At 54.9% G+C, this 17392-nt stretch overlaps 3 protein-coding genes across 4 annotated transcripts; 2 read left to right on the forward strand and 1 right to left on the reverse strand.

Moving 5' to 3' along the window:
* Positions 1–185: 185 nt before the first annotated feature.
* LOC128275710 (nuclear pore complex protein Nup154) lies at positions 186–5111 on the reverse strand. Its single transcript, XM_053014303.1, has 6 exons — positions 5013–5111; positions 4703–4862; positions 4558–4634; positions 2195–4481; positions 573–2127; positions 186–498 (listed from the first exon to the last, which is right to left on the reverse strand). The coding sequence occupies exons 1-6, from the start codon at positions 5109–5111 to the stop codon at positions 246–248; spliced, it is 4431 nt and encodes a 1476-aa protein (XP_052870263.1). The 3' UTR covers positions 186–245.
* A 1614-nt stretch (positions 5112–6725) lies between these two features.
* Positions 6726–12454, forward strand: LOC128275711 (zinc finger protein swm). The gene is made up of 2 exons (XM_053014304.1): positions 6726–7511; positions 8587–12454. Exons 1-2 carry the CDS (start codon positions 6726–6728, stop codon positions 11680–11682), a joined length of 3882 nt encoding a protein of 1293 aa, XP_052870264.1. The 3' UTR covers positions 11683–12454.
* A 399-nt stretch (positions 12455–12853) lies between these two features.
* Positions 12854–16173, forward strand: LOC128275712 (exosome RNA helicase MTR4). Of its 2 annotated transcripts, none has more exons than XM_053014306.1 (3): positions 12854–13011; positions 13078–13185; positions 13258–16173. In XM_053014306.1, exons 1-3 carry the CDS (start codon positions 12854–12856, stop codon positions 16121–16123), a joined length of 3132 nt encoding a protein of 1043 aa, XP_052870266.1. In that variant the 3' UTR covers positions 16124–16173. The 2 variants fall into 2 exon arrangements, with proteins under 2 accessions (XP_052870266.1, XP_052870267.1); XM_053014307.1 differs by having other exon boundaries at positions 12854–12974; positions 13062–13185.
* The last annotated feature ends 1219 nt before the right edge of the window (positions 16174–17392 follow it).

The raw sequence follows: 17392 nt of genomic DNA on the forward strand, positions 1-17392 counted from the left end.
TTATTCATAATGAAACAGCCGGTTCATGTCCCAGAGCCCGAAAGAACAGCCCGGTTGTTGGGTTGAATGAATTAGTTTATTCTTCGATGCGAAATAACACTTCCAATGACACAATCGTACGGAAATAATAGGAAACGGAATTGGAAAATCATCCCCTTCTGTGTATGGACTCGATTTTTCCGGTTTCTCTAACAAGTGTTGGCAGTACAGGGGGCCACTGGACCTGCCGTGGCGGGTTCAGTGCTTCAAACAACGCGTTGCAGCTTCGTTTGCGTGTCGCGCAGTAACTCGATCAGTGGCTGCGTGTCCGGCTTCGTGTAGAGGATGTTGAGAGCGGCCGAGATGAGGTCCTGCGATTTGGCCATCACCTTGCGGCGCTCCTTCAGCGGTATCTGCTTCGGTTGGGCGACAATCAGGGCCAGGAGTGCAGCCGTCGATCGGATGAGGTACAGTTCGTCGTCCTCCGTCACCCAGATGCGTTCATTCATCGACACCAGTCTGCGGGAGGATAGAAATAACGGATTATCGCATGATGGATTCCAACACACGCGCCACGGCCACCATCTACTGACCTGGAGTAGATGTTGAGTAGATCGTCGACGTCGAGGTTCATCTCGAACAGCGCCTCCGGAACGGGTGAATTGAAAAGTCCCGACCGGAAGCAGCGCACTTCGAGCTCGCGGACAATGAAGGCCAGCGGAAAGCAGTGACCCGAACTGTCGTACTCGAGGGCCAGACTCTGTACCTTCGCCAGCATCCGTCGGCAGCGTTCGGCTGGTCCGTCGCGCACCTCTAGCTCGCGATCGAGGATGTGCGACCAGACGGACTCGATCAGCAGTGGATCGTTGTGGTGCGAGCAGTTCAGGATTTTCAGCTTACACTCCCAGAGGTCGTACGGTTCGGCAAACTCCGAGTACAGCTGCGTCAGGTTGTACAGCGAGCCGTTCAGTTGCTGCAAGGCGTCCCGAACGCTTCCCAGGGCCGGGTCCGAGGTTCGGGCCAGCAGCATCGTGAGTGCGTCGCTCACCTGTCGCTGGATTTGTGCGACCTCCAATTTGTCCTCCAGTTCCTTCAGCAGGACACCGTTGTGGGCCGAGAAGCCGACCGCTTCGCTACGCATGCACATCACGGCCCGGGCCAGATACTCGATGCGCTTGCCAAGATCGAGTCCGTCGCCACCCTGGAAGTGAGCGAGCTTATCGAGGATCTGTGCGGCCTGGGTGTGCTGTCCGTTGCGCTCGTGATACTTCCACAGCAGATCCGCCAGCAGCAGACTGTCCGGGGCGTGTGCCATCGATCGGCTCAGAAACACACCGAGCGACGGTTCCGCAATCTCGAGCAGCTCCGAGTGAAGCTTCTGCGCCAGGAGCCACTCGTAAATGGCCACGTGCAGCAGCTGATCGGTGTTTTGCAACGCTTGCGCAATGATGGCCGTAACCGTTTGGAACTTGCTGCCGACCAGTGCGCGAGTATCATCCGCACCCTGGTGTGGCTCAGGGTACCTCGTTGCCTCGGTTCCACCAGGCGGTCCAGCTTCGTTCGTTTCGTACACCAGATCCAGCATACGCTTGACCTCGCCGTAGCACTGCATGCGGTTCTGGTACGCCACGAAACCTTCCGGATTGTCGTTCTGGTAAAAGTGTAGCGCCGTCTCGTTGGGGTCCTTTTTTGCCGCACAAACCGAACACAGCTCGATGACCCCGGTGTAGAACCCGGCCGCCGTAAACTTCTGGCAGAGCGTGTCCAGCGGCAGGTTGGGGGCTGCACTTTTGCACAACTGCAGTGCCATCTGGAGACGTTCCTCTTTGCGCTCCCGATCGGTCCAGTCGCGTGTCTGGAGCAACACTTCCGTGGCCTTGTGCGAAACGGCATCCTCGTGGCGGTACAGAGTCGGGCAGACTTCGCGCAACTTGGACGAGATCGAACCGATGCTGGCACTGTCGGCCAGGTACGAGTTGATCAGCGTGACGATCAGCAGCCCACAAACGCCGGGCCGTGCCACGATCAGATCGCGGAAGGTGCAAGCCTTTATAGCGGCCTGCTGCTCCGGCAGCAGTTGGCCCAACAACAGATGGCACTGGTGCTCGCAGATCACCTTCCACAGGCCGATCACTTCGCACGCTTGCTCTGGAATTGAAGGGGACATTAGTCACTCGTTTGCTAAGTCTGATCCCCCCCGAGAGCCTGTACTTACTTATCAACCGTGATAGTGCATCCAACGATCGCTTCTCTTCCCGCGATGCCTCCTCTGTGGTATGTTGTTGCACAACCGGTCCGGCCCCTCCGGCGCCACCGTACGGTTGGGGCATCAGCAAGCCGCCACCATACGCACCAGCGGCGCTGCCCAGAGCCGGTGATTGCAGTAACAAACCCGCCGCCGCCGGGTTGGTGTGTGGTCCGATGACGGTGGACGACGCCAGCGTGTTACGCGCTCCTGTGAACCCAGACAAAGCGCCCCTAATCGTGCCCACCGACTCGAAGAAGCTTCGGATGGCGAACAGATCTTCCAACACCACACCCAAATCGAGCAGTCCGATCGTCGAGTGAAGTCGCTCGTCGGTACACTTGCGGCGCCAGACGCACCGCAGCACGCGACAAACGTGCAGATACAGACCGGCGTGTTTGGCCGAGTACCGTAAGGTGGGTGCATCCGTCGGCAATAGGTTGTTGTTGTTGAAGCTCGTGTTCACCGACGACGGAACATATCCGGACGGTGGAGAGAAGGGACCGTGTGGCTGTAGTGGTTGCTGCTGGTGTTGCTGCTGATGTTGCTGTAGATATTGTAGAGGCCCACGGCCCACCGGTGCTACTGTGTACGGTGTGGACATGTACATTCGCCCTCCAACCACGGCCGATTGCGGTGTGGCCAGTGGATCCATCCCATACCCTGCGCTACCAGTGGACGACCCAAATGCGAGCGGCCTCTGGGTAATTGCTGGGCCAACCATTCCACTAGTGGCACCGCTTCCCGGGTGATAGGTTTCATAGTACGGTTCTCCACCGTACAGCACAAAGGCCTGCGTGGCCCAATCGCCCAACTCGGTGCCACGGAACGATTCGAGGCAAGCGAGCAGTACGGCCGTAGCGCACGCTTCCGCTTCGGTCTGTATCTCAAAGTATGCCTTCACGGCGTCGTTGTGTGGCCCACGGCAGGTAAGCAGCAGCTGCTGCAGGATATCGACCGCGCGCAACACGGACACAATGTGCACACCCTGGTTCGTCAGCAGTGCCACCTTCCGAGGAATCTGCGCCGTCCGGAGAGGCGTTTCGATCGAAACGCGATCGTGTTGCTTTACGTTGGCGACCGCCAGCACTTGTCCGTCCAGTGGAAGCGTCGATTCCGATTCGATAAAATGCGGTTGCGTTAGGAACGGTTCCGAGTTGACCATCCACAGAGCGTCCTGGTCCTGCTGCGGCGAGGTAACCATGAACAGTGCCCCACCGATAGAGTGTGCCGCGTGCACCGACTTCTTGGCGTTCGGTCGCACCCCGGTGGCCGTCGTCAGCGGAAGTCGCACGTGCATCAGATACAGGCCCTGCGGACGATCGCTCGGTTGGTGATCGAAATAGTTAACCGGTGGCATCGGTTCGTGCAGTTGTGATTGTTGTGGTTGCTGCAGCTGCTGCAGTTGCTGCAATTGTTGCATCTGTTGCTGGTGCTGTCGCTGTTGGTAGGACAGTTGCTGCTGACGCATGTAGGACGCCTGATTGTAGAGCGACACGGTGGAGAAGTAGAACCGGATGCCGTTTTTGGAGACGGCCACCAAGTGCAAACAGGACGAATCGGTCACCGTGAGCGCACAGATGGCCGTGATCGGTTCGTAGATGGACGAGTCGTCGGAACGCAAAATCATCTGCGCACTGGTGATGATGTCTTTGAACGTGAGCCGTGCCAAACGCCTCACGCCGCCGCCCGCCTCCGGTCCGATATCCCACGCCTCGATCGTGCCTTTCGTCATCAGCACGTACAGCAGGTGGCGTGAGTTGTCGATCGCGATCTTGTCCACCGAATCCTTGTCGGAGAAGAACTTGAATATTCCCGGCACCAGGTTCGAGATGAGACCCTGCGAGTGGTTCACTTTGCGGCACTGCTTCGTGAACCAGTTCGATTCCGCCTGGTAGCAAATCTCGTAGAGGCTCCCATCGCAGCCACCGAGAAAGATGCGGCCATCGTCGGTACCGTGTACGCACATGATGCCCACATTGTCGGTGCTGAGCACAAAGATCGGTGAGCTCATCAGTTGCATCTCTTCGCCCACGTTGACAGTGCGGCCGGACCCCGTTCGGTTCGGTGTGCCGGTAATAATCTCGTTGAACATCACTCCCAGCACCACGATCTCGTACGGTGTGGTCAGTACGAGAAGGTACTTCACTTCGGGCTTAAATACACCTGGGCGCGGGGTCACCAACCCCACGCTGATAATCACTTTGTCCAGCCCGTCAAAGTAGGCTACGTCGCGAGCATTCTCGTAGGTCCAGATCTGCGACGGAGGAGAGAAAACAAGGGTGAAATTGTGGCACTTCACGCATCGCGGGTTGTTGGCCATCGGTACTTACGTAGATTTCTGTATCGATCGTTAACCACGCTCGGCCAATCTCGGCAAACAGTCCCATCATGCAGTGACTCTGTACATCTGCTGGGCGAGAAGGAGCGAGAGTGTGATCATTCGTCATTCGTTCCCGGGCCGGTTTCGTTACTCACGGTTAAAGTGTTCCATAATCTCGGGCGGTATCGGCATTTTGTTAACCGTGGACAGCTGGTGCAGTTCTTTCAGTCCCATCGATAAGCTGGACAGGGGTTGATAGTCGAATTCGCCTTTCCCACTAGCCGTCGGTGTTCCGGCCTGCGAAACACCCATCAGCTGCACGATCCGACGATCCGACGAACCGAGAACAAAGCGAGCGAGGTTATGAACACGACACGGTCGGTAAACAGTCTTTTGCCATAGCCGTATTAACCCCCCACACACCTCCAGTGGGCAGGCTACGGTCGGCGCGTCCCCATTTCTTACCTCCAACAGACCGGGTTGGGATGCGTCAACAATCTCGTGATGTTCCAGCATTGAGCCGGCATATTCAAGCTCATCGGTCGAAATAGTCGCTTCGGCCATCGTGATACAGCGGGTGTTGGACGGGCCGATGCAGAGTCTTGTTGCTGCTTGTGACGCCGCACAATAGAAACAAGTAAATTACCGGTTTACGACGCTGATGCGTTTTTTAATTTGCCTGTGAACAGCTTTAGCGCTTTTTGGTCGGCCAACCCAGAGAAAAACGCCACCGTCAACGGACGGATTGGGCGGGTTGTCAAAAAGTTGGCCGCATCGTCAAACTGTCACACACCGTAATTAGACCAGCACGAGTTTAAACGGTTGGGCATTCTAAACGTAAAAAAGGTTTCTTTTGCATAATACTTTATTTGAAAAGGTTAAATACTCAAAACCAAAAGTTAACCCGCATCGCCTGCTTGATTCATGGTTTGAAGCGAACAAATAGATTTTAACGCCAGCTGCTGGTTGTAGCAACCTTGAGTTCGAACGTCAACGTGGAAAGTTAGTTTGAATTTGTTTCAACAGATGGCGCTCTTCACACAGAGTCAGTTTTCCTATGCGAGTCGTATCGAGTCTTTTCTCGAACACTGCGTGGTGAAAGATAGAGGAGCTCAGCATAGAGCTGCCAGCCAGAGTGAAGAGCTTTAATAAATCCTAATTATTGCGAGTATTTCGAGCACGGAACGGGAATATTGTTACCAATTCATCTGCAGCAAGTAAGTATCGATCGTTGCCAAGTGGAAAAACACGCCACGGGACGCGCGAGGTAGCTGCAAGAAGGGTTTTTTTGGCCTAGCTTTTCGTGAAAAATGAACGCAGAAACAGGGGAAAGAAGAAGTAGAAGAGCACGCTACCCGTCGACGAAAAAGTGGGCGCTCTCCGCGCGTAACTCGAAACCAACACTTTCAGCCCAACATGGGCATTCGGTGCAAAATCTAAAGCAAATGTACGCACGACAAGGAACTCAGCTCTAGTGAGTGATGGTGGTGGTGGTTGGTGAATGTGTATGAGAGAGATCGAATTATTCATTATAGGGAAAGGGTTCCGCCGTCCGTCCAGCTGGTTGGCAGGCAGGCAGTTGGCTGTGACTGCGTGTTGTTCAGCGTACCCCGGGTCGTGTGAATTAACCAGTATTTCTTTGGTTTGCAGGAAACACAAACGCCTACTGTGTCTGGTAACGCTGGTTAATCGAAAACTGTCAACCACGTCGATCAGTGGCGCGTGTGGTGTGTGCTGATAGTGGCCAAGTGATAGAGAAATCGTCGCTATCGGAAGCAGTAAACGCACACACACAACCGCACACAACCTTTCGGGGAGCGGCGCTCACGGCTGAGAGGCGCGAGACAGCGTATACGGGAGTGAAAGAGAACGAACGATTGGCTGAACGCAAAAGGGTGGTGTTTGGTGTGAATACGCAGTGCGAAGAGTGTGTCCGTCGTCCGTCGGTGGACGAACAACGGCAGTGGTAAAAAAGGTCACGGTGGTAGTCGCCCGGCTACGCAGAGGCCATTACACAACAGGCAAGCAGGCGGAGAGTGCCCCGCTGTTGTGGAGACCCGAGAGGCATAACAGGCAGGCGTTGCGAAAAAGAACAACACAGTAGCCATCGCCGCGCCGCAGGTGGGTGCGAAGAGGTTCCGTTTCGCGCAAAGAAGTCTGCAAACACGCTGCCCTGCCATGTACATCAACAACACCGATGCACTGAAGGTCTGGCTCACGGAGGTGCTGGAACCGCTGTGCGATGCCGACCCGGCCGCACTGGCACGCTATGTGCTGGCGCTGCTGAAGAAGGACAAACCCGAAAAGGATCTGATTGTGTCGATGAAGGAGCAACTGGACGTGTTTCTGTCGGAGGAAACGCAACCATTCCTCGAGCAACTGTTTAAGGTGATCAAAAGCGAGGACTACCTGAAAGCGGTTCCGGCCGCGACGGCTGCTCCCGCATCCATCAACGGAACGCCCGCGGCAGGAGGCGCTACTGGAGCCGCAGCTGCTTCGGCTTCGTCCTCCAGCAGTACCACCTCGACGACCGGTAGTCCGAGCGGTATCGGAATCACTGCCGCCGCATCGGGAGCGCACCCGACGACGGAGGAAGCGGTTAGTAGCAGCTCGAGAAACAGGGGGAAACGCGAATTTACGCCTCCTCTGCAGCACGATGGCAACTCCCGGCAGTCCAAAGACACCAGCGGCGGCTCGTCCGTGGCGACTGTTTCCCTGTCAAGTGGAAGTCTTTCCGAGCGATCGTCGTTCGATCAGGGAAAGGACCATCACCTGCACTACTACCATCACAGCTCGAATGTGCGTGAGGCAGCAGCAGGTTCCGGTGCTTCCGGGGCCAACCACAGTCAGCCATCGGTCACCAGCAGTAGCGGTAACAGCGTCAGCGGTACCACCACCAGCAGCAGCAGCAGTCACAAACCTCATCAGCATTCGCCCATCAAAGGTTCCAGCAAGGAGGATCACGTAAGTCAAGCGTCAGGGGTTCCTCTCCGACCAACGGAGCGCCGTGCTCCGGTTTGTGTGTCGCCGGAGGTCCGATGGGTTAAATTTGTCTCGTGTGCTCCCATTCGGTGACTATAAATATAGAAAAAAGACCGAATGTAAAAGCCACCTGGGGGCAAAGCTATGTTGATCATAATTTATGTTGCCATAGCGCCCTCCCAGTGGGCTGCTGTAAGATCCAATACCTTTTCCCCAGTGGCCTTTAGAGACCATAATTAGAGCAACCGTGGGCGCGAGCGCTGCTTATGCAAATATTTGCGCATCGAACTTTCCCCAAAAGGTATCCCCGGGAGGAAGATCATGGCCAGCGCGACGACCCACGTTGAATGGAGTCTGTTTTTGTGATTGTCAGAAATTAAATTTAATTATGCGTTCATCTAACACACATCGCGCATTACGCGTGTCCGAACGCGGGACACGCACACTAGATCGCGTGCAGTACACACACATATACGTACATTTCACGAACGTTTTCAATCGTTCGTGCGGCTATTTTGAGCCGCGCGCCCGTGATGGTCCGGTGAACGCCATTTGGCGCGCCGTGCATTAGTCAGTGTCTTTTTGAGGGGACGGCAGTGCAAAAGCACGTTGCAACTTGTTCCATCCTGTTCCGTCCAAAGCGGAGCCGACGGAGTGATTTGAGAGAGTACTGTTCCATTGCCCCGTCCGTGTGTAGATTGCGCTGGGGTGTATATTTGCATACGGTTTATGGGGACGGGGCGGTGCTCACTGCCTACTGTATTTGCTTACTTCGATGCGTCGATGTCGACACTGATTTTTCGTTGCGTGGCGGCAGCCAACTAGTCGTTCGCTGATCTTGGTGCAACTGAGACACACTACTCAGGGGCAATGTCTACTGAGATGGAGAGTGTTGAGTTGTTGTTTGCCAGGCAAGTGCTTATCGCCGAGGTGACTATTTTGGCATAACTTTCGTTCGTTCCTATTTTCATTCTCTTCCATTGAACCCGATGTCTAACGTATGTTTTCTCTATTTCACCCGCGTCTGCTAATCTTGATTCGTCGACCGCACACAAAGGGCAAAGACGGCAACAGCAATCGGCGGAGTCGTCGAATGCAGAACCGATCCCGCAGTCGGTCCCGTTCCCGCTCCCGATCCTTTGAGCGGCCGCGTGACACGAGGCGATCACGTTCACGGGAACGTACCCGCGGTGGTGGTGGTGGCGGGGATAATCGCGAAAAGTCGAGTCGTTCGTCGTACCGCAACAAGTCCCCGGTGCGCAGTGGCAACGATTCGTTCCGGCGCTACGATCGCAAGGGAGGTCACGGGATGTACGATCGTCGAGGTAACAACGGCAACACTGTGACCACCGGCAGCACTGCGGGTGGCAACAACCCAACCACTACCCCGGCGTCCAATGCAGGAAACCACCCGAGCGGCAGCACGGTCGCCGGCAGTACCGGTGGTTCCGGAATTAGCAGATCTCAGAGGATTCGTTCCCATTCGCGAAGCCGGTCACCGTCACCGAATGCAGAGCGAAGAAAGTTGGCACGGTCGGTGTCCCCGAATCGTGCCCTTGCCGCAATGGCCGAAAGAGTGTCCGGTTCGACGGTGGCCACCGGTGCGGGTAGTGTTGCAGGCGGCCCTACAGCGACTTCGGCCATCACCGGAGCACCAACAGTACCAGCAGCAGCACCGTCGGCAGCGCCAGCAGCAGGATCGAGTGTGGTGACGGCCGGCGCGAGTTCTGGAGCGGCCGTTGGTTCGATTGTCGCCGGTCTTGGCGCACCAGCCGTCGGTCCAGTGCCTCCTCCGGCGGTCGGATTGTTGGATCTAGCGCTTGTTCCCGTTCCGGCGATCGTTGATGCGGTCGGAAGTGTCGGTGTGCCACTGGGAGTTACGAAGCGCCAACGGTGCCGGGACTTTGACGAGAAAGGCTACTGCATGCGCGGTGAAACCTGCCCCTGGGATCACGGCATCGATCCGGTCGTGCTGGAAGGGCTCAACAACCCGACGCTGATGGCGCAGATGCGGGGTCCCGTGCCTGAGTACAACCCGGACGCACCGGGACTGTGGAACAAACCGAACAATTTGCCTCCGCCTCCGGGAGCTCACATCGGACGTCCGAACATTAGCCAGCGCCTCGGTGGTGCCGTCATCGGTGGTGGTCTCGGATTCGGGCCACGTGGTGTGGTCGGTCCCATGGGCGGTATGGGAGTAAACTTCCGTGGCATCGCACCGTTCCCCGGTGTTGGTGGTGGCATTTTCGCCGGCAATCCGATCGGAGCGACACCGTTGCAGCGAGAACTGATCTCGGTGCCGGTGGTGGACGCAGGAAAGGGTGGGGACGTTTCGGCGCAACACGGGAACCGTCGCTTCGAGCCGGAAGATGCGGTCGCGATCGCGGACGGTCCGATGAAGCGCAAAATGTCGATGAACAATCGGTTAGGGCCCCGAGTTTCGGGTCACGGTCCTGGGCCGATGCTAAACCCGCAAGCGAACTGTTCGCTCGAGTTACGCAAAATACCGCGCGGATTGAACGAGATTTCGCACTTGAACGATCACTTTTCCAAGTTTGGCAAGATCATCAACATCCAGATCCGCTACGACGGTGATCCGGAAGCGGCGATCGTAACGTTTTCGACGCACGCCGAAGCGAACGTGGCCTATCGCAGCACGGAGGCGGTGCTAAACAATCGGTTTATCAAGGTGTTTTGGCACATACCTTCGGTGTCCGGTGATCAGCCGGCCATTACGCCACCGGCCAAGACGGAACACTCGTTGCGCCGCTCGTACCCGAATCAGTACAGCATTAACAACAATCTGAACACTGCCGGAGGAGCGGCGGCGACACAATCCGCCACACAGCCGACGGTGGCTGGAGGAGCGGGCAATAAAACGCTTGCCAACAACCCAACGAATGATGCCGCGAAGGCGGCCGCAGATCAGAGCACCAATGCTACCACCAATGGTAATGAAAACGTAGCCCCGGTGGCCGGTGCCGGCCAGACGGTTGGCTCCGGAGCGGCGGGCAAGCATGGTGCAAACACGAAGTTCATCAATCCCGCCACCGCTGGCCTTCTGCCGGCGAACAGCAACAAGATGAACCGGGTGGCGAACGAAATGTTGCGCAAAAAGCAGGAACAGCTGAACCAGGGCATCCACAAGCGCAAGTACGACCTGCTGGAGGCGTACCTGAAGGAGCAACGCAAGCTGCTGGAGCTGATGGTCACGTGCGAAGCGAGCGATCCGAAGCGTCCCCAGCTGAAGGCTTCGCTGAACGAGCTGCAGTCGAAGATCAGCAATCTGCACAAAGAAATCGAGCAGGACCAGCAGCGCTCGGCGGCCCGCCTCGGGAAGGGTGGACCGGCGGTGGCCGGGAAGCACAAGACGAAGGAGCAGCACGAGAAGGAGTTGCTCGATGCCGAGCTGGAACTGATCGCTCAGGAGCAGCGCACGTTCCGTGCACCGGACGGTACCACCGTCACGGCCGGTGGCCCAGTGGCGGGCGCAACCGCACCCGTCGGTGGCCACAAACCCCACCAACAGCAGTACGGAGCGCGCAAAGGTACGGGCCGTTTGGCTCCGCCCGGTTCGACGAGCGTCGATCGTCGGCCCACGACGATGGTGGTCAGTGGATTCTTGGTCGACGACGCCGAAGAGCTGCTTGGCCATTTTAAGCATTTCGGTGAGATCACCAAACACCAGCTCGACCTAACGGTGCCATCGCTGACCCTCAGCTACAGCACGCGGCAGGTGGCCGAGAAGGCACTGGCACGGGGTAAGCTGTTCAAGTATCAAACCCTTACGATCGTCTGGGCCTCGGTTACCCCTGTCCCGGCGGCAGTGCCGCCCGCTGCTGCGGCTGGCGTTATTGCAGGCTCGGGTGCTCCCGAAACGGCGGATGTCAAGATGGCGACCATTGGCAAAGAGGGAAATCCGTTGGTCGGTGGGACGGAAGGGGACGATCAACTGGGCGCGAACGCGAACCTTGGCACCGAAGCGGACACGGACCGGACCGTAGGAGGAACCGGTGGCACCGGTGGTGGTTTGGATTTGAATTCGTCGTCGATGGAGACGCTGCTCGAAACGGACGACCTCACGGAGATGCCGATGGTCGAGGAGGAAGAAGAAGAGGACGACATAGAGCCGGAGCGTTCGTGGCGTCGTTGAAAGATGCTTGCCGCATGACGGTTGTTCCGGCTGCGTGGACAGGAGCGTTATTTTCTTTTAATCTTCCTTCGTACAGTTGAAGGAGCATAGCTAGTATGTAGAGATTTGATGTGTGCGTGTTTTATTTTAATGATACTCTCGTAATCCACCCCCTCCGCTAGTGGCACCCACGAGTGCGAGATACATTTGCAGGCTTAGAATTGTGCGTTTGTTTCGGTCGTACCCGGTGAAAGCTTCCGAATTATTTCCGTGTCTCCTATCTGGCGTATCTCCGCACCATGGTGGACAGAGGCCGCGGGGCCACACCAATGTAGGGAGACGAAGTGCCCCCAATAGAAAGTGACAAAGCTGGTCAACAATACGTATACACAACATTGTACTAATAGTGAAAGGCGCGTTTAGGTCATGAAAAAAGAGGAGCAAAGCAAAACAAAAACTGGTTGTAAATGAAGGGAAGAAACGAAAGCTAGAACGAAAATACCACGCATAACCGAAAAAAAAAATCGAAAACATACAAAAAATAGAAACGACAATCTTTTGGCCGGCCAGTCAAAAGAAAAACAGAAAAAAATTAAATAAGAACAAAAAAAAAGAAACCATTTCAAAGTGGTTCGTTCGGTCACATCCATTGCGTGGTAAATGGAGTAAAAAGAAAAGAATAAGCAAGTAAACAACATGCATGCATGCTGCTAACGTAAAAATAAAGAAGTTAAAAGAGATGATTTCAAAAAAGAAATTCAAACGAAAACAACTCACCTGTGCGATAGGAGTTGAAATAGTCATACAAACAAACAAACCTGTGTTTCTATTTATTTCTCGACGGGCACTTGGTGCGACTGGCCACATCCGAAACTCTTGGTACTAAACCGAAAAGGGAATAAGAAAATTTCATTGTTTGCTTATGACCTTGACGCATGTTTTGACTACGATTCGTTAAAAATCATATTTATAATTTTTGGCCTTTAAAAGTAGCCTGTCGACCATTGTGCGACGATGGTGGTCGAAGGTGGTATAATGATACAGCGGCACCGATGGCCGTAAAAGTGACGTTTGCGATTGTTGACTTTTCGAAATTGGAAACACGCTGCCTTTGACCGAACACAGCGTGCGGAGATCATCGCCGGCATCGAAGTAATAAATTGACCGAAATTGTTCTTTCTGCTTGGGTACGATGGCGAACGTGGACGATATGTTCAGTGTGTTCGATGAGGAGAACTCTGACGACGACGGATCGGGAGTGCCGATTGTTTTGGACACGGAACAAGAGCCCGACGGAGGTGGCGGCGGCGGCGGTGACGATGTTGTAGCCGTCGAAGACGACACCAATCGGTATGGTTTATGATCCGCAGGCTACCTGGATTGAAAGCCAATTACCATAGCAATCCGTCTTTACAGAGAAACCGCAGGTATCAAACGTGAATTTCAGGATGCAGATCCTCTGGATGAAGACGGTGTGGCGGCTGCGAAAAAGGTGAAGGTAGAGTCCCTGCTGGATGACATAAAGTAAGTAATCTCGAAATGGGATCTCGCGCGGCCCGCCGGCACTGACCGAACGCTGATTTGTATCTCGCGCAGTTTGGACAGCATCGAGAGTCACATCAAGGTTCACACGATTCAGTCGCCGGACGCGTGCACGCACGAGGTGGCCGTCTATCCGGGCCAGAAGTACATGCCACTGGTGGCGCCGGTCGGTCCACCCTCGAAGGAGTACCCGTTTGTGTTGGATCCGTTTCAGCGTGAGGCGATCCTGTGCATCGAAAACAGTCAGTCGGTGCTGGTGTCGGCCCACACGTCCGCCGGTAAAACGGTGGTGGCCGAGTACGCGATCGCCAAATCGTTGGCGGACAAGCAGCGCGTCATCTACACGACCCCCATCAAGGCACTGTCGAATCAGAAGTACCGCGAGTTTCACGAGGAATTCAAAGACGTCGGTCTGGTGACGGGCGACGTGACGATCAATCCGACCGCCTCGTGTCTGATCATGACGACGGAAATTCTGCGCAACATGCTGTACCGCGGGTCGGAGATTATGCGCGAGGTCGGATGGGTGGTCTTCGACGAGATTCACTATATGCGCGACAAGGAGCGGGGCGTCGTTTGGGAGGAAACCCTGATTCTGCTGCCGGACAACGTGCACTACGTGTTTCTGTCGGCCACCATCCCGAACGCGCGCCAGTTCGCGGAGTGGGTCTGCAATCTGCACAAGCAGCCGTGCCACGTGGTGTACACGGACTACCGGCCGACGCCACTGCAGCACTACCTCTTTCCGGCCGGTGGTGACGGTATTCACCTGGTGGTGGACGAACGGGGCCAGTTTAAGGAGGACAACTTTAACACCGCCATGAACGTGCTGCAAACGTCGGGCGAAGCGGCCAAGGGCGATCTGAAGAACAAACGGGGCAGTCTGAAGGCGACGAACGCGACGGGTGAAACGAACATTTTCAAGATCGTCAAGATGATCATGGAGCGCAACTTTGCGCCCGTGATCATCTTCTCGTTCAGCAAGAAGGATTGCGAGATATTTGCGATGCAGATGGCCAAGCTAGACTTTAACTCCACCACCGAGAAGAAGCTGGTGGACGAGGTGTTTAACAACGCGATGGACGTGCTGACGGAGGAGGACCGACAGCTGCCGCAGGTTGAGAACGTCCTGCCACTGTTACGCCGCGGCATCGGCATCCACCACGGTGGGCTGCTGCCGATTCTGAAGGAAACCATCGAGATCTTGTTCGGCGAGGGGCTGATCAAGGCACTGTTTGCTACGGAAACGTTCGCCATGGGCCTCAATATGCCGGCCCGCACCGTACTGTTTACGGGGCCACGCAAGTTCGATGGCAAAGACTTCCGGTGGGTCACGTCGGGTGAATACATTCAAATGTCGGGCCGTGCCGGTCGGCGTGGGCTGGATGACAAGGGTATCGTGATACTGATGATCGACGAAGCCGTATCACCGGCGGTTGGCCGCGAGATCGTGCAGGGCAAACCGGATCCGATCAATTCGGCGTTCCACCTGACGTACAACATGGTGCTGAACTTGCTGCGCGTCGAAGAGATCAACCCGGAGTACATGCTGGAGCGATCGTTCTTTCAGTTCCAGAACCAATCGTCGATCCCGGACATTTACAAGCGAGTGCAGGAGAAGCAGCGCCAGCTGCAGGCGATCCACATTAAGGAGGAGCAGTCGATCGCTTCGTACCACCACATTCGCGAGCAGCTCGATACGCTCGGCAAGCAGTTCCGGGAGTACATTACGCAACCCATCTACCTGGTGCCGTTTCTGCAGCCCGGCCGCATGATCAAGATTCAGTCCGATGTGGGCGAGTTCGAGTGGGGCATTATCGTGAACTTCAAGAAGGAGAACGCGGACCAGAAACAGAACCCACTCAAGACGGACCAGCGGGTGGTGATCGATGTGCTGCTGCACGTGGCGGACGATTTCGAGCGGGACGGCATCCCGAAACCGTGCCCACCGGGAAAGCGCGGATCGGTGGAGGTCGTGCCGGTGCTGCACAAGCTAGTGTCGCGCATCAGCTCGCTGCGCGTGTACTACCCGAACGATCTGCGCCCGGCCGACAACCGCCGATCGGTGCTGAAGACGATCGAGGAGGTAAAGAAACGATTCCCGCAGGGACCACCGTTGCTGAACCCGATCACCGATATGCACATCAAGGAGAAGGACTTTCAGGGCGTCGTCGATTTGATCGACAAGTTTGAGAAGCGTCTTTTTGCGCACCCGCTGCACGAATCGCCCGAGCTCGGCCGACTGTACGGCCGGTACACGGACAAGCTGGAGCTCGAGAAGGAACTGCGGGCGGAGAAGAATGCGCTGCGCGAGGCGCAGAGTTTGCTGCACATGAACGAGCTGAAGCACCGGAAGCGCGTGTTGCGTCGGCTCGGGTACTGCACCACGGCGGACGTGATCGAGTTCAAGGGGCGGGTCGCGTGTGAACTGAGCTGCGCGGACGAGCTGCTCATCACGGAAATGGTGTTCAACGGTACGTTCACCGAGCTCGGTCCGGCCCAGGCCTGTGCGCTGCTCAGCTGCTTCGTGTGCGACGAAAAGAGCAACGAAGCGCCCTCGTCGGCCCAGGAACTTTCGGGCCCACTGCGCCAGATGCAGGATCTTGCGCGGCGGATAGCGAAGGTTTCGAACGAATGCAAGGTGGACGTGGACGAGGAGCGGTACGTGGAATCGTTCAAGCCGTACCTGATGGACGTGGTGCTGGCCTGGTGTAAGGGCGCCTTGTTTTCGGACCTCTGCCGGATGACGGAAATTTTCGAGGGCTCCATCATTCGCTGCATGCGCCGGCTGGAGGAACTGCTGCGCCAGATGGTGCAGGCGTCGAAGACGATCGGCAACACCGACCTGGAGAACAAGTTCTCCGAAGCGATCCGGTTGCTGAAGCGCGACATTGTCTTCGCTGCGTCACTGTACTTGTAGTGCGTTAGCGAAAAGGGCATTTGTCGGGGAACGATCGTCAGGGGACCCATGTAATGAGACTAGAGACATAAAATACATGAATTAATTCTACTGCAATGCGTGGTTCTGATCACTCTTTATCCTCAGAAGAAGATCCCCAAAAGAAACATAAAGAAATTGAGTTTTTGTTGGCGTTTCGTCGGCGATCAACGTACGGTACATTGCACGGCAGCCATAAACGAATATAGTAAATCGGGTTGTAAATGATATGCCTAAATTTCCGAGTATCGTACAAATGACTCTAATTTTGTGGCATCCAAATGTACAGAGAACTTCAAAAAAATTAAAAAAGATAAATCGTTAGGAGATTTACAAAGCAAGGAATAAGAAACAGTTTAAATTGCATCCGACTACTCCACTAACTGCACTCCGACTTAAAATCACATTCGAGCAGGGTTCTACGAATCCCAAACGAATTTGGTACCGCGTGGGTCCAGCTTGCGCCATAAAAAATACATTGCAGGCAAGGAAGCCAAGTAAAATGGTTATGATAGATAAGCACAGGAAACACATGAGACCACAAGGGACCCAGATCGTACAATAAAAATATAAACACGACAAAGGTTCGACCACCACTGAGATGCATTATAACGGTTAGACGGAGCACAGATGTATAGAAAATAGAATGAGGCCAGGATAGGACCATTTTAAGGAAAATGTACTATATAAGGCATGATTTTGGTTGAATAAACTTGAATATCATTAGCTACGGAACCCTCCGGCTTTAAGTTTTTTTACTTTTAGCCAATACGATCCCGCTAACTGAGGTCTCGCCGTCCGCTCTGTAACAAATGTTATCGATATTTTGGAACATAATTTACTACTTGATACATAAAGGGTTTACTATGCGAAATATTTGTGTGGTTATCAAACACTTCAGATTGTAAAAATGTTTTTTGTTTATGTCTCATTTTAAAGCATAGAATTTAACCTCTTTCATTAGTTAGTCGTTCTTACAAGTCAATAACCTCTGAATATATTTTTGCGATTTTGTGCGACACTTTTTATCGTTCATCGCCAATCGCAATCAGCTTCAATAAAATAGTTTGGTACGGAACGGAATGAAGTAATTCCCTAGTCTGTTCCTTTTTCGGACCATATCCGTTTTCAAATAGTTTTCCCCGAAAAAAGGGCTTTCGATGTTCGGGCTCCCCCAAACTAATATCCTTTCGGCCGGTACCCGTCCAGCTGTCACAGGACACTTCGGTTTCGAAGCTTTTATCGACCGCG

Source organism: Anopheles cruzii, chromosome 3 (assembly GCF_943734635.1).
Source record: "Anopheles cruzii chromosome 3, idAnoCruzAS_RS32_06, whole genome shotgun sequence".
NCBI classification, from domain to species: domain Eukaryota; kingdom Metazoa; phylum Arthropoda; class Insecta; order Diptera; family Culicidae; genus Anopheles; species Anopheles cruzii.